We start from the raw sequence: 15,828 nt of genomic DNA on the forward strand, positions 1-15,828 counted from the left end.
ATTTACATATACAAAGATTTAAGTCAAAAATCAATTATTATTTTCGTTATCAAATATATTTAAATAAATTGTTACATTTTAATTAATTAATAAAAAGTTATCAAAGTATATTTTAATTATTAAATATAACAAAAACAAAAAAAAGGATAAAAAATATTTCTTTTATGATTACATAAAGAAAACAATTTATAAGGGGTATTCATAATCTTGACAAGCGAACTCGATAACCGAGTAACATATCAACATTGCAAAGTGGCAACAAGAAAATATATTCACTTGTATCGTGTTTTGTTGTTGCTGCTTTGCGTTGTTACTATTTGACGCAGTTACCAAGCTTATTACTCGAGATCGTGAATACCCCTATAGTTATGTTATTGCGATTTCCAGCACAAACACATACTTATATAATAATAATTAAAAAACAAACTATGAACAACACAAAAACTACCTACTAAACTCAGGATAAACGCTTTAAGAATGTAAATGCTTACCGTTTTTAATTAAAAGTTTAACGTTTTTATAAAATCAATTGTTAACTATTTTCAAAATTTATATAAATTCTTAAGAATTTAAGTGAAAAATATATTTTAGAGAATGCATCATGAACAAATGACTAGAAGTCACCTAAGGGAATAAACAGGACTGTGTAGATCGGAAAAGATGGTTAAAAAATATTAAAACTTTTAATGTAATTTCAAATTAGAAAAATTAATAAAATTTTAAACAAAAATGAAGTCTTTTTTATTAGAAATGACAACGGTTAAATTTTCTACTTTTCTACAACTCCCGAAACCACACTCGCCGTTCGACACCTCCTGAAAACACTTGACAAGCAAGTTCCAGAAGGTTACAACGACAACAACATTATAATTTAAGAATCGAAGAAAAATGTCGTAAAAAACAAAAAAAAATATTTTAGTACTAAGCAGTAAAAAACCTTGCTATTGAAGAAAAAATATATAATTTTTAAATCCAGTCTTCAATACATGTACGCAAAATGTCTTCGAAGACATTTGGCTAATTAGTTTGAAAATTTGTTCAAAGACGGTCATACATTTGGATCGATCAATCTGCAGACATCCGTTCATTTTTTTGGAACAGAATGCCTTTTATTATTATTATTTAAGAATTAATATAATTAACAAATTTGTAAAACACCATATTATATACGGTTATAGGTATTAAAGTATTGTAGTTTTGAACGCAATCGTAAGTAATTGCTTCAAATATAAATCAAATTTTTATTTCAATAAAAATAGTATATCTTATTATTAAATATGTAATACCTCATTTAAATATTCTTCATGAAGCATTTTACAGGACTCCATCCTACCGATATTCGATTTCAAAACGTTGGATTCAACAGTTTAGGGTTTGTTCCAATAAATTTGAGCTTTTAAGTATATAAAAGTTTTAGTATTGAAATATAGCAGAATCTTGGTGGTCCGTTTCTATCAATAAAACGTCTATTAATCACGTCTTCAGAAATTATTAGTTCGCATGAAGCCACATATCTTCCACATCCATTCCAAGTTTCATTTAAAAAAAACATATGGTAGTCACATAGCTGTAGTAATTAAATGTGGATGGTTTGAGTTAAACCTTTGTAATTTTCAAAAAAGTGTGGTCCTAACACATCTCCACAGCATACGATATTTCTACAGTCAATTATGAATTTTTACTTTTGCACTTCTACAGATATGACAGTTTTCTTTCATATCCATCAAGCGAAAAATAAGCTTTATCTCTGGATATAATTCGATGAAAAATCAAAATAGGAACTTACGGGGTGTGAAAGGAAATCTCAGTAAATACAGAGATGGTATTCATAAAGTGTAGCAAATTGCCCTGGAAAGAAAATAGAACATTAATATACATCAACTGGAACTATTTTTAGAATATAAGTATTTGGTGATTTGCTAACAAAGCTTATATACAGTCGATCGATTTCCTTTCTTACAATAATAAATTGGAAAATATTATTAGTTTTTTAATTATTTTTTATGGATATTTTCAAATCAGAAATACACAATCAGAATAAATGAACATATGACAATCTGCTAACCTGTGGCCACAATCACAGTCAAGGACCACAAATCGCAGTCGAGAATTTTAGTGATTCTAAAATCTCTATTTCTTATATTGCAAAAACTTAAGTGGAGACTATAATTGGAGAATATATAGCACTACTTAATGAAAAAGTTATGTGACATGGACCGATTGTAATGTTTTTTGTTTCTTTTTAATAACAGCAGCTTACTGAAGCGTAGAACTCTTTTTCGTTTTGTGTTAGTTATAATTATCGTTATCGTTATAATTATCATTATCATTATAATTATCGTTATAATTATCGTTAAAATATATCATACAACCACACTTGGGTAACCACCATTGGAAAATAAAGGCTCACTTAAAAGTTAGCAAATGCATGTGGCAAAACTACAAATCAATAAACCAAATCAATAAATCAAATCAACACTTTAGTATGTATTCTACAATTAGTACTAAGCCTTCATACTATTATAACAAAGTTTCGGTGGAAGAACTGTTATGCTATTAAAGTCCCCTATTAAATAATTTATATTAAAGTTAAATACGAAATCAATAGTCGTCTTCAATTAATTCTGTTTTATAGAAAATTGAATCTAAACAATATGAGAATTAAAAATTTCTTTATATATGCATATGTATATGTAGATAAAGTAGTGTAGTAGGGAAGATAAGGCAGTGAAATAAAAGCAAAGATTGAAATGAAAGCAAGACAAGAAGGAGTAAAAAATAGTAGTTTTGAGAAGTTTGATAAATTTGATAAGTTTGCAAAGTTAAAGTTAAACATAAATTCATAAAACCTAAATTTTATTTTTAGCCTGAAATAAGTTTTAATTTAATGAAAGCTTAAAGAAAACATATTAAGAAACATTGTGTTTTTTTTGTTTAAATAACTACATATATATATTATATTATATGTTTGATTTTGTAATATTCTGTATAAAAAATAATTAAATTGTTATAATTTTTAATTAGACTACTAATAACTGCGAAAGCTGAATTGCAACGTGTAGGGTGTTTCGATAGTCGCATTAGCTAAAAGATGTGAAACAGAGTTTTGTGTAAAAAGTGGTGAAGGTATATTACTACGAGCATGTCCCATTCAAAGTAAAGGATGATAAATGCTTTCGTGATTGAAAACTTGAGGAGGAACTATGATATTTTATTTTTGATTTCTTATTATAATTGTTATTGTATATTAAATATATATATTGATTCAAGTTTTCTTTAGTTTTCTTATATACATAAGAAAATTAAATTGTACAAGATTATAGTAATTAATGTTTAATGAATCACTTTTCTCTGTATTGTCTATTGCTAGGATAGTTCAGTGATTTCCAAGATATTCACAAGAAAATATATTTTATTTATTAATATTTTTTTACTATAATTTTTAGTAAAAAAAAATAAGAGGAACATATAAGAAAAATTTTTATTTTTTATTTTTGATTTAGATTAACCAACAATTTCTACTTAAAAAATAAATATTTCGAGTGTGGTATTGGTTTTAGAAGTATTTAAAACAATTAATTTATCTGGCTCCTTACATATCACTCATACGCACCATGACACCATAAAATCAATGTTCCACAGGAATTGACAAAAAAGTTTTACTTTTTATTTCTAAATTAAGTTTCTCAGAAGTATTTTTATTAAATAAATTAATACACTAATTTTTATATAATAATGAATAAATTCATTGTTTTTTATATTACCAAATAAATATATTATCGTTTATAAATTATAAATAAATAATTTATTTTTTGTATGTTATGAAATATATGTATTATTTTTATATGTTATAAAATAAATGTATTAGTTTTCATATGTTATTAAAAAAATATATAACTTTTTATATATTATTAAGTGAATAAATTTGTTTTATATGGTATTCAATAAATACGTTGTTTTTATATATTATTAAATAAATATATATATTTGTTTCTATATATTATTTATGAAAATATATTTTTCTATATATTATTAATTAAAAATATTTTTTATATATTGTTAAATAAATATTTTACTTTTTAAATATTATTAAGAAAATATATTAATGTATAATATAATTGTATATAACAAATTAATATTTCCAAAAACCACTGATTATAGACATTTGGCGATATCTGAAATAGCTATAGCCTATAGTATATCATCAATCCAAGATTTATTTAATTAAAAATTTATGTTTGTTAAAATTTAACTTACTATGTCATTATATACATATGTATACCATAACTATCCATTTGTTGCAAAATAATGCACTGCATCGTATATCACTTATTAAACAAAGTTGATTCTTTACACACTCGAAATAAACATTGAATTTTAAGGTAATATGGATTATTACGATTAACATTTATCTTGATTATAATTTAAAAAATTCTTATTAAAAATTTGAACCCAATAAATAGCATAAAATAGTATCACATATTTGTGAGTAACATAATTTATTTTTTAATCAATTACAATTCTCAATAGGTTAAGTTTTATATCGAATGTGTTTTTGTAAATGTTTGTGAATGTTTATTAAAGCATTTTCATTTTAATATAAGATTTCAAATTAATGTTGATTAAATTGAATATTTATATATGTGTTCGTATGATCGATAGCTAACACTTACTAAATCATGGTTAAAATTTTCATTTATATTTCAAAAACATCTCGTAGACCATCTTCAGTGTACATAAAAAAAATTATAGAGCTTATATTTAAATAAACATTTTTTATAATTATAGTTGAAACTATAAATGACAATATTTCATAATTTTAAATTTATATGTATAAATATATTTTTTATTTGAAATTTTGTGCTTTTTATTTTAATTTATTACATTTTATAGGAGATACATTTTCAGAGAGTACAAAATATTTTGTTTAAAATTTTTGATGCGCTACTTGTTTCGCTATTAGGCAGATCTCTTACTTAGGTCCGTTGACTTTTTTATGGATGGCAGCAAACTTTTAAAAACTTATAGATGGAAATGTCAAACCACTTATTGTAAGTAACAGTTTTTTAAATACTGTGTGTCATGAACTTCGGATTCTTCACTGTTCCTAAGATTTTGCTGGTCTTCCTCAGTTAAATTAGATTTAAAGCCTTGAGCATTTCCCATTTGAATTGAAGTAACTGAACATTGACTCCCAGATTTTCGGAACACTTTCTTCTTCTGTTTTGCAAGCAATTATTTGTTTATCCGTCTGCAATTGAGTTCATGGAAATGGAAATGTAGCCATACGTGTTACTGCAAGTCTTTATTTAAATAGAACGATGTTTTTGTCATGAATCTTATCTTCTGGGATAAATTTTCGCAGGTTGCCTCATAAATTGTCGCAGGTTTCCTTATTTAATTAAAATTTTAATTTCATAAAATATGTAAAATTTTCATTTTTCTATATTATATTATACTATATTATTACTAAAATATATACACTTTTAAATAAAATGTTCATAAAATTATCATATTTTTGAATTAAACAAAATTCACTATTGTAATTTGCTAGTCGTCCATAGAGGGCGCTCTTATATTTCTGCTAATCAGCTGATAGAAGTGTCAGTTTTAATAATAAACAAAACAGGACAAGCCGGTGGAAAATAATAAAATATTGTTTACTAATATATTTGGGTATTATTTTAAATTCAAATCTAAATATATGTTTGAATAAAAACTATTCAAAAGCAAATTTAATTAAAGTTCTTAATAATGGAAATACTAAATGAAGAAAAACTATACCACGGTGAAAATAAATATTTGTCGGATTATCATAAACAGAGATCTATCAAAAAGTTGCCTATAAATTTATTTCGAAAATCGTTAAGAGAAAAACGCAACAGAAATCAAACAAAACTTACCAGAAAAAAGAAAAGCCATAAAATTGATATCACACAAAATAAAATAAATATGTTGATCCAAACCACAGAAGATGAGTTGCGCTCAATTATACAAGAAGAAGGAGACTTATTAACTGATGTAACTGTTGATGACACACCAATTGAGCTGTTGGGAAAGGTATATTTAAATATTTTAATTAATATTTATCTTTATAAATTAAACAACAATATCTCTTTAATATTAAATGTATAATTAGATTTCAAATACTATTTTACGTGTTCACATCCACCGCGAATACTGAAACGGAATTACTCATATCCGATAGTTTTCATAAATTGTAAGAATTTACTTACTCTCGCATCGCAGTTGCATACAATGTAGCCTACCTTAACTTATTGGATCAATGAACTTTCTTCAAAAGATCTAATTTAATTAACAACTTCTCTACAACAACTGTGCGCCTTTCCACAAACAATAAAGAGACGCTTAAAATATTGATTTAAAAAATATTCTCTTAACCTTTGGACTACATACTGACTATCTACTGTTATTATTAGTAAATGTAATCGACTACGTCTCCTGAAGCGTCACTGCATAGGTGCTAATTAATGGTTAAATTTATTGCTTAGTATAAACTACATTTTTATTTAGATTTATAATTTAAAATATGTTTGTTTTTCTCGATAATCATAATTCCATAAACTCTTTGAAAAGAAATTAGATGGATACGCAATTATAAAATTTTTTGTCCATTAAAGTTTATAAATGTTTTATAAAAGGGTTTCAACCTTAAGACATCAATTGCATTATTTTTTTTATATCGAAACATGTATTCACTTTATTCTGTAACGCTCCACGTTTGAAATAATAAAACTGATAAATTTTCTGAGGTTAGGTGTACCCAGATCTGATAATTCCTAGAATTTTATGCATTAACTCCACATCTGAATTAAGACCGATAATGACTTCTGTGACATTCCAATGGATTTAGCTCAATTTATATGCATGTTTTTCTACCAAACTGTAATCTATAAAGACAGACGTATGAAAATTAACGATGATACTGAGTAAAAATCTATGTTTTATTATGGTATATTGCCGTCTAATGTTACTAGGTACGTGAGCCACTATAGATCTGTTTGTTGCAGTGCAAAATTCCACTACTTAATAATAATGACCAAAAACGTCAATGAGTTCGTCATTCAAAAAATTGTTTCGAAATGTTTATGTACAATCTAGCTGACTATCACTACTCGACAATTCATAAAACATGAATCCATTCCTGCACACAACAAACTAGAGAATGGGTAGAGCCCGGCGGGAGTGCTCCCAAACGACTACGAACCAAGAACCGATTGGAAAAGTTTTGGCTTCCGTATTTTGAGATTCAAGTAAAATAATTTTCATAATGAAAAACAATAAAATTAGATTACTATTGCATATTATGGGATCGATTACACGAGGAAATCGAAAAAAAACGACCATTGACGATCGAAGAAAAAAATTTTGTTTTTGCAAGATAATGCACTCGCTCACATGTCAATGAAAACCAAATTAAATTAAATAAAATGACTAACAGTACGATTTGTTTCCCTACCCACCGTATTCTCCAGATTTAGCACCTAGTGACTATTATCTGTTTCGAAACTTGAAAAGATGACTCTAGGGAAAAAGATTTACATCAAGAGATGAAGTGGAATGGGAAACTGAAAACTTGATAAACCGTTTTATTTAAAAGGTGTTAAAATTTTGAAAGATCGTTGGACGTTGAAAAGCCACTATATAATAGTTGTGACTTGCGCTTGTTGAAAAATGGGTTTAATCTCTTCACATGACTTTTATTTTATAGTTTAATTTATTAATAGTTGCAATATTTTTTCGTTTAAGTTTGAAAACCTTTCTCCGGAGAAAGCATAATCGATGCTATAGGTTCCTTCCAGTAATATTAATAAATGCTTTAATGTAAATCACATATTTCTATAGCTTCTTAACTCTTTACAAAGTTGATGTAGTAAATTATTTATGTAAATATCTATAAATTAATAATCTGCGAGAATATATAAGAATCTTCTTTAATCTTTAATATCTTTTTGATTAGTATCGATGGAAAAATTATAACTAAAATTATTTACAATAATTAATTGTTAATACACCTAGTAAAAATTAAAAAACTTATTGATAAAATTATATACATTTTTACAGAAAGAGTTGTGTTGTTGTTAAATTTAATTAAATAAATTAATAATGTCTTTTAAATTATTATTAATTTGCTCTTCTATATTTCAGATTGCGGCGGAAGAAAATCAGGCCACCACTATTTATGTAAAACGCGATGGACTAACAACTTTAACTGTGCTGGTACGTTGCTTAATTATAATTATTTTATTTTGTTGAATTGTATCTACGAACATTCAGCAATTTCTTGAGATTTGATTTGATTGACTCCGAAAACACAAAGCCACTTGCTCTATAGAAATACATGGGAGATATTTATTATAAATATAAGCGCGCTGAGTTGAGAAACTTAAGTATGTAAATTAATTGATTTCCAATGTTCAAATCGATTTGTTAATTATAAGATAGTGATTGACGATTGACGAACAATTTGATTTGAATATTCATTTGTTTACCTTGACAACAGATTCAAGTGAGGCACATCATAAGTAAACAAGCGTCGAGAAAGGAGCCTAAGTTCTTTATGTTGTAATATGGAAATGGCTTCATAGCATTTTCTAATGTTCGAGATGTTGAGAACTACTACAGAATAGAATATCGTATTTACATAACAAGTATAATGGCGTTTTTGTTTGTTAATTTCATTAAGTATACGTTTCTATTTACACAATGAGCGGCTCTGCCAAGTTCAAGTTCACAAATTTGAATTTTGCACGAAGTCGTTTGTCGTTCAAATTTGTGTGGGTTTCTGTTAATAAATAAAATAAAAACAAAACTTTTTTACAATCACTTCACCACAATTTCTAAATGCTAATCAAACATTTTGTAACAGAAATTTTTGTTAGTTTGTCTTAAAAAATTTCTACTTTGCTTTGGAAATTCCGTAACTTCACGTTACGAATTTTTCTATAGCATTTTTACAAAAATTGTATATTTGGTATTAAAAATCTGAATAAAATTTCAGCCAGTAATCCAAAAATCCTTTGATATTCAAGTAGATCAATAAATCTAAAAGTATTTTGAATTCATAATAAATGACGTCAAAGTAGTGACTCTTACTGGATCAATATTTAGCAGCTTTGCAACTTCTACAAAAACGTTGAAAGAGAGTGTAAAGATGAAGTTAAAGGAACGATATGTTGTTAAAATAGAATAGTATAGGGAGTGAAAAAATATGTATTAAAATATGGAAGAGTATAAAAACTGTTATGCCCAGTTTTAGAAACATCAAGACTGCAGCGTGACGGAGACACAATACAAGTAAGGTCAGGTTTGTATAAGCAACGACCACTGTAACGTCTTGATTTAGGCTATCTTGTAATCACTAGACGCTGTATTTATACACAAAAATCACAGTATCAAACTAATGACTCAGTTATTTATTATTTGTAATAATATTCTTTGAGTTACCAAGACTGGATAGTCAAATATTCAAACTCTTCTTTTAAGCAATATATCTAAGTGTTATATTAGACTTAAAACACAATTGGTAGGCGAGAGTAAAAAACTGGTGAAAAAGCAAGTATAGCTTATTACACCCACAAAAAAATGTGGTGCATAGCAAGACAATATTATACAGCTCGTGCAAGCGCAAAGAACGGCAAACATTGGATTCATAAAAGTTATGATGGAGAAACTTTGGGGGATGGTTGAACGGCGCTTGGTCGTCTTCGACGAGTGGCTCCGGGACGTAGACTAGGTTTCTAGGTTTCTTCGGCTGGATCCTGATTAATTTCAAATTATACCACCTTTTTCCCTTCCTTCATCCCAATACCACAACCCCTCTTATCCATTTCCTTACCCATGTATTCGTCTCGTAATCCTTTCATGTTATCTGCTTTCAGATCCCGGCGGATTAAAACAATAACAACAACAACATGGTGGAGAAACTGCCCTAAAGCAGTAAGAAACCTTATTTTAGGTGCTTCAACTATATGAAACACGTGCTAGAAAGCCAGACTCCATTTTTATGATACTACCACTTAACCTGGTGAAAGATATTGCCTACTTATATCCTGAAAATAAATTCCAGACATTTTTCAACACAAGTGTGATATCCAAATATTCAATCCAGGTGTAGATTTTTGTGATCAGTTAGAAAATATTTACTAGTAGATGACAATCTATGACTATGTGAAGCATCTTTGGAGTCTTCGATTTTGATGGTATAGCTGACACAAATAGACGACGTTTTGCGAAGAGAGTTACTGATTGCTATACGAATAGGTTTTGCTATACGAGAAAATTGTGTTTCATTCTAAAAAATATTCGGTGAAGCCTAGTTGAAAACTATTACATACAGATTTGTCAAACTTTTCATCTGAAGTTTGACAAAAAAGTTTGATGGAAATCAAAAAAATTTGTATTTTCAAACTTACTCGTGTTTTTTCGTATACAGCCGAGTTTTTTTTTCGATGAACATACAAAATTTCATTCATTGTAAGGGATGGAAGCGAAAATATCGTTTAAATTCATACATAATTTTATTTTGTAGTATATTTGTTGTTTTTTTTTTGTTGGGATGTATTTAAAAAGTTTTTGTCAAGAAAATTTGAAAAAAAATTCTCATGTGTAATACTCGGTTAAGATACAAAAACAAATTATTAACCCCAGAAATAGGAAGAAGCGTTTCTAAAAAGATCTGTGCCATTTAGTTGTCACCCTGCATGCTTCTTCATAAGCAAAAGTTACATATATCTGCCTATTTTAAGATGATATCAAATTTTTATAGTTTTTTAGAATTCTAACAAATAGCACAATCGCATGGTTTATTGACGGCTCGCTTACAGAGGAAGGTGCCGGAGCGGGCATAGCAAGAAGCACTGGGAAGCGCTGGGAAAAAATACTAGCATCTTTCAAGCAAAAATTTTAAAAATTTTACGCAATTTTAAAATGCGTACTCATCAATATTGAACGGAATTACTAGGATAAAAACATTGCAATACTGACAGACAGTCTAGCGGCGATCAAGGCACTGAACTCGTATAAGCTGACCTCAAGACTGGTGTTAGACTGCCTTGATAAGCTAAATCTGCTTGGCGAAAAAAATCAGGTGTCGATTCTTTGGGTACCGGGACATACTGGCGTACGCGAAAAGGAATACGCGGACAAGCGATAATGAAGCCGGAACCTTTTTGTGGACTAGAAAATAGCACGCTCCAGAATAAAAAAGATTACTGGGATAATATACCAGGATTAAAACAATCCAAATCACTTATTGGTAGCTTTAACAACAAGAGATACCAGGATTGTGTGATCCTATCAAAAGAAAAACTTAGAATCATCACAGGAATCCTAACACGACACTGCAGACTAAAACACCACCTAACAAAACTGGGTGTACTTAGGATGCAAACTGCAGATTCTGTGAAGAGAATGAAGAGTCGGTCATACATGTGCTATTAGAATGTCCTGCGCTAATGCACATACGAAATAGGTTGCTAGGAATGTATATTCTTACGGAAGAGGTAATAAAACTCTGTAAAGTAGGTTCTATACTACTTTTTATTGACGCAACAGGGCTTAAAGACCTACTCTAAGCCCAGAATAGACCCGACGCTCGCAGTGCCAGATCTCCTAACAATAATAATAGAATTTTATTTATGTGACTGCTTTTCTATTATTACTATTTTATTGTTGACAATACAATATCTAAAGTTTCAATTTTCTAAGCTTTCAAGTTAAATTATACGTAATTTAGTATACAGCAATTTTCAGCTTAAAAGTAATTGAATATTATTTCAATATTGCTGAATAGTATACTCTAATAGTTAATCTATAGTTACACTAGAATTGCTGTTTCTTAGTAATTATTGTTATTACATTATAATTATCAGAAAAACAATTTTAAATTTACAATTTTAAATATTCTTATGTCACTATGATATGAATGCAAGATATTGATATAGATATAGTATATCCAAGCGTTTCTAAGCAGGTTCTAAAAATGCTAATAAAAATGTTATTATTCAGTACAGCTTTAAGTTCACTATCTTTAACTATGCAATTTGCTTATATAAATATGAATCAAACTTTTACTGGTTATGGGTTTTAAAAAGTATATCACAACCCCTTTTGGAGTTTTTCAAAGTTTAGACGGAGTATAAATCAAATAAGCTTGTCATAAAACAGATAAACTATTCGGACTTTACGTATACTCTGGATTTTAGTTCACTTTTAATATTTATTGAATCAATTTATATTAGTTATGGAGTTAAGCTATATTTTAATGAACTAGTTCATTATTGTGTCAAATATGAAAGTGATGTTTTAGTTCAATAGTTCACTTCGAAAATGCAAAGTAAAAATATAAGAGGATTTATGAGAGGATTTACTTTCATCATTTATTATTTTTGTATTTTTCTGTAAATATTTTTCTAGAAAAATTAGTAATAAAAGCAGTATCTATTACACAAAACTAATTCTGACGTTTAAAGTAGAATGAACTACTGAACTGAATGAGATAAAGTTCATTAATTTTTCTAAATAAAAAACCTTAATAAATTAGTTCGTTTGCAATCTACACAACCTTTTTTTTATTTAATATAACAAAGATTACTTTTATATTAAGAGGTTTGCAGTAGTGCAATGTATTCTGTAATATCCTATCATAGAATGTATGCATTTCTATATATCATATATATTATAATAAGATTCAGAAATTTACATACTATAGGATATTATATAGTCTATTTTAGTGAAGTAGGAATATATGCATTGCTATATTTCATATATATATTATAAAAAGATGTAGAAATTTACATATTATATTATTATAGAAGATTAGAGACATTATATAGTCTATTTTACTGAAGTAGATTAGTCACATAACAAGAAAATAGTTTGTAAAGTCATTATCAGCTATTTTTTAATATAGAATTTATTGTTGTTCAGTAACCTTTCTTAATGAAGTAACTCCAGCTCAAAAAGTACCCGGATTTTGTAAATAAAATACACAAATTTAAATTTGAACCCAAATTTATTTTATCTCCTTCAAAATATGCTCCTTCTGAAGCGATACACATATGCCAACGCTTAACCCATTCTTCCACACATATTTCGTAGGCCCGTGCAGGTATGGCTTTTAGTTCCTTCAGCGAATTCTCTTTTACCGATTCAATCGACTCAAAACGCTTACCACGAAGGGTTAATTTGAGTTTCGGGAACAGAAAAAAGTCGCACGGATCCAGATCTGGCGAATATGGTGCCTGAGCGGTGACAGTGGTGCCGTGTTTAGTCAAAAAATCGCGTATAACAAGAATTTTCCGTAGTAAAAATCGCTAAATGCACTTGAGGTAGTCTCACATTAACAGCTGCTGTAAACAAACTAATTAACAGATGGCGCTCAAATTTGTACCATATGTCAAGAAAGGGTGTACCAACATAACAAAATTTTTGAAAAAGGTCTATTACTTACTTAAGGAGTAGTTAACAAACAACAAAACAACAAAAAATAGTTAACAAACTTTTTGAGCAGAAGGTATATTATACAAGTATCCTTTCTGGGTTGATTTTGTTCGATATGATTTTATCATATATTTTTATTGTCAATAACATTTTCAAATGGATATTCTAATTTTTGATTTATATAAGTAAAAAAATGTGTGTGAATAGCATTGGGGAAACTTCAAGCCAATGATAAAATGATAGTAATAGAGTCTGTTCTTTAAGAGTTTTCATGTCGTTCTTACTAAAGGTAATTTGTCATTCATAAGATATACCATATGTGCATGTACATGTATCTTTATGCTCTTATCTGCAGTAGAGTATATTAGTATTGACTATAAACATATTGTATATACATATAGTCAAACAACTATCTATAGCTTTTTAGATTTATACCCATTATATAAAGTGTTAACTAATATTTCCAGACTTCTTTTTAACATACTTCTAACTCCAGTGTTATATATAATGATATTTGTTTTTTTTATATATATTATAAATGTTATTTTTTGTTCAAACTAAAGTTCTGTGTCAATAAAATATAGAATAGATGAGCAATGATGTATGCGAATTACTTAAGTAAATTATTTATTGAAGAATTTTGTAATCTGGGTCAATTAAAATTTGCCAAGCAAATCTATTCTAACTAAAATCTAATAGTTTTATTTAGATGAAAAGTGCAGTTGCGTCTTACAGATACGAGCACTTGTAATTTTTAGAATATCTACACCACCACAATCCTCCGTCCGCAAAAAAAAAAAAAATTAATAGTTGATTTATAAACGCAATTTAGAGATATACGTTCACGTGTAAATTGAATAACTCGTGAAATACATCGAAATAATAAAAATACTGTAATCATATGAAAACCTCGATAAGCTAATCTTAGAAAATGTCAGGCTGAGGTCAATTTTATAAATAATTATAAATAATTGTAATCATCCAACATATAAAGTGTTTAAATAAATTTATTTTTATTTAAAATAAATATTGATAATCAGTTTTTAAAATCACAAGTCGCAATAGAACGTTAGTATTATCATTGTTGCTAAAAGCAATAATTAATTGCGAACTAAGCTTATGCTTGTCACTTTTCATGAAATTTTTAATTTTTTAAAAATATCTTATATATTTTTTATACTAATATCTTACTAATAATAAATGAATTTGAGAGTATGTTCGCATATTCTTAACACATTTATTTCATTAATCGCATTTCGCATTATTTTTAAAATATATATGCGTGATTTGCATTTCAAGTTCAAGGCTTCCTCTTCATCTTTTATGTCTTATTATACAAAAAAAATCAACATAATCACTGAAAACACTTCAAACACGTCTCGTAGATTGGCTTCACACGCTTTGGAAGAGGTGTGTAGTCTGACAAGTGAATCTACTTAGCTAAACTAATGGTATATTTCTTGTTTAGCGTACGGACGGAATAGAAAACAAGAAATAATTTAAAATCTATGGGCCAAGACTATTCACAAATGAATATGCTTCACTCTCACCTTAACCTCTCATCTACACTGCTTCGCTGCTACACTGCTGTTTTTAAGATTTTAGGAGAGCTCCTATCTCTCAGTTATGATGGAGAAAATAAATTGAATACAGGTTAATAGGTTTTGGTACTGGCACTGGTGCTGAAGCTGAAGCTGAAGCTGGTAAGATGAATAAAAGTAAAAGTAGCTCTGAAGTGCAGCAATTTATTGTTGATCTGTAGATTATAGAAATTAAAAAATTATTTACATCGATGTATTAAGTTTATAATACATCGATATATATTTATATTTTAGATATAAATGAAAATGAAAATGAATAAAAATTAATAAGTTTCTTTAAACTACTTTTACACTTGGATTTTGTCAAAAATATTTTTAGAATAGGTTATTATATTAGATGCATAATTTCCAAAAGATTGAAATGGTTTAAAAACTGATACAAATATTTATATTACAGATAAATATTGTACATATTTTATTATAAACATTGTATATCTAATCTAATTCCATTAGAAACTCTTGGTGACTGTCTCTAAAGACTCTATCTTCAAGAATTTCTTACGTCTGCAAAAATGTTCCCCAAAATCTATATGGAGATTTTAGTTTTATCTAAGATCATTAAGAATCAATAAGTTTATGTGATACTTATTTATAACTTAAATATATATATCTTATATATATACATACCTTATTATCTTATAATCTTATAATCTTATAATAATTATAATGAGCCGGCTAATTGGTCAATTTAAATACAAAATAAAAACTATTATTTATATTTAAACAAATTATATTTTAATAAAATATTCTGATATTGTATAGT

At 27.6% G+C, this 15,828-nt stretch overlaps 1 protein-coding gene across 1 annotated transcript in view; it reads left to right on the forward strand.

Moving 5' to 3' along the window:
* Positions 1-5,716: 5,716 nt before the first annotated feature.
* LOC119688338 (carbohydrate sulfotransferase 11-like) overlaps positions 5,717-15,828 on the forward strand; it is a 35,674-nt gene continuing 25,562 nt past the window's right edge. The window contains exons 1-2 of the mRNA XM_038103016.1: positions 5,717-6,060; positions 8,170-8,241. Of these exons, the coding sequence (XP_037958944.1) occupies positions 5,755-6,060; positions 8,170-8,241 (378 nt within the window). The 5' untranslated portion in view covers positions 5,717-5,754. The remainder of the gene's footprint in view (positions 6,061-8,169; positions 8,242-15,828) is intronic.

The sequence above is a fragment of the Teleopsis dalmanni genome, chromosome X (genome assembly GCF_002237135.1).
Source record: "Teleopsis dalmanni isolate 2A chromosome X, ASM223713v2, whole genome shotgun sequence".
Lineage (NCBI taxonomy): Eukaryota > Metazoa > Arthropoda > Insecta > Diptera > Diopsidae > Teleopsis > Teleopsis dalmanni.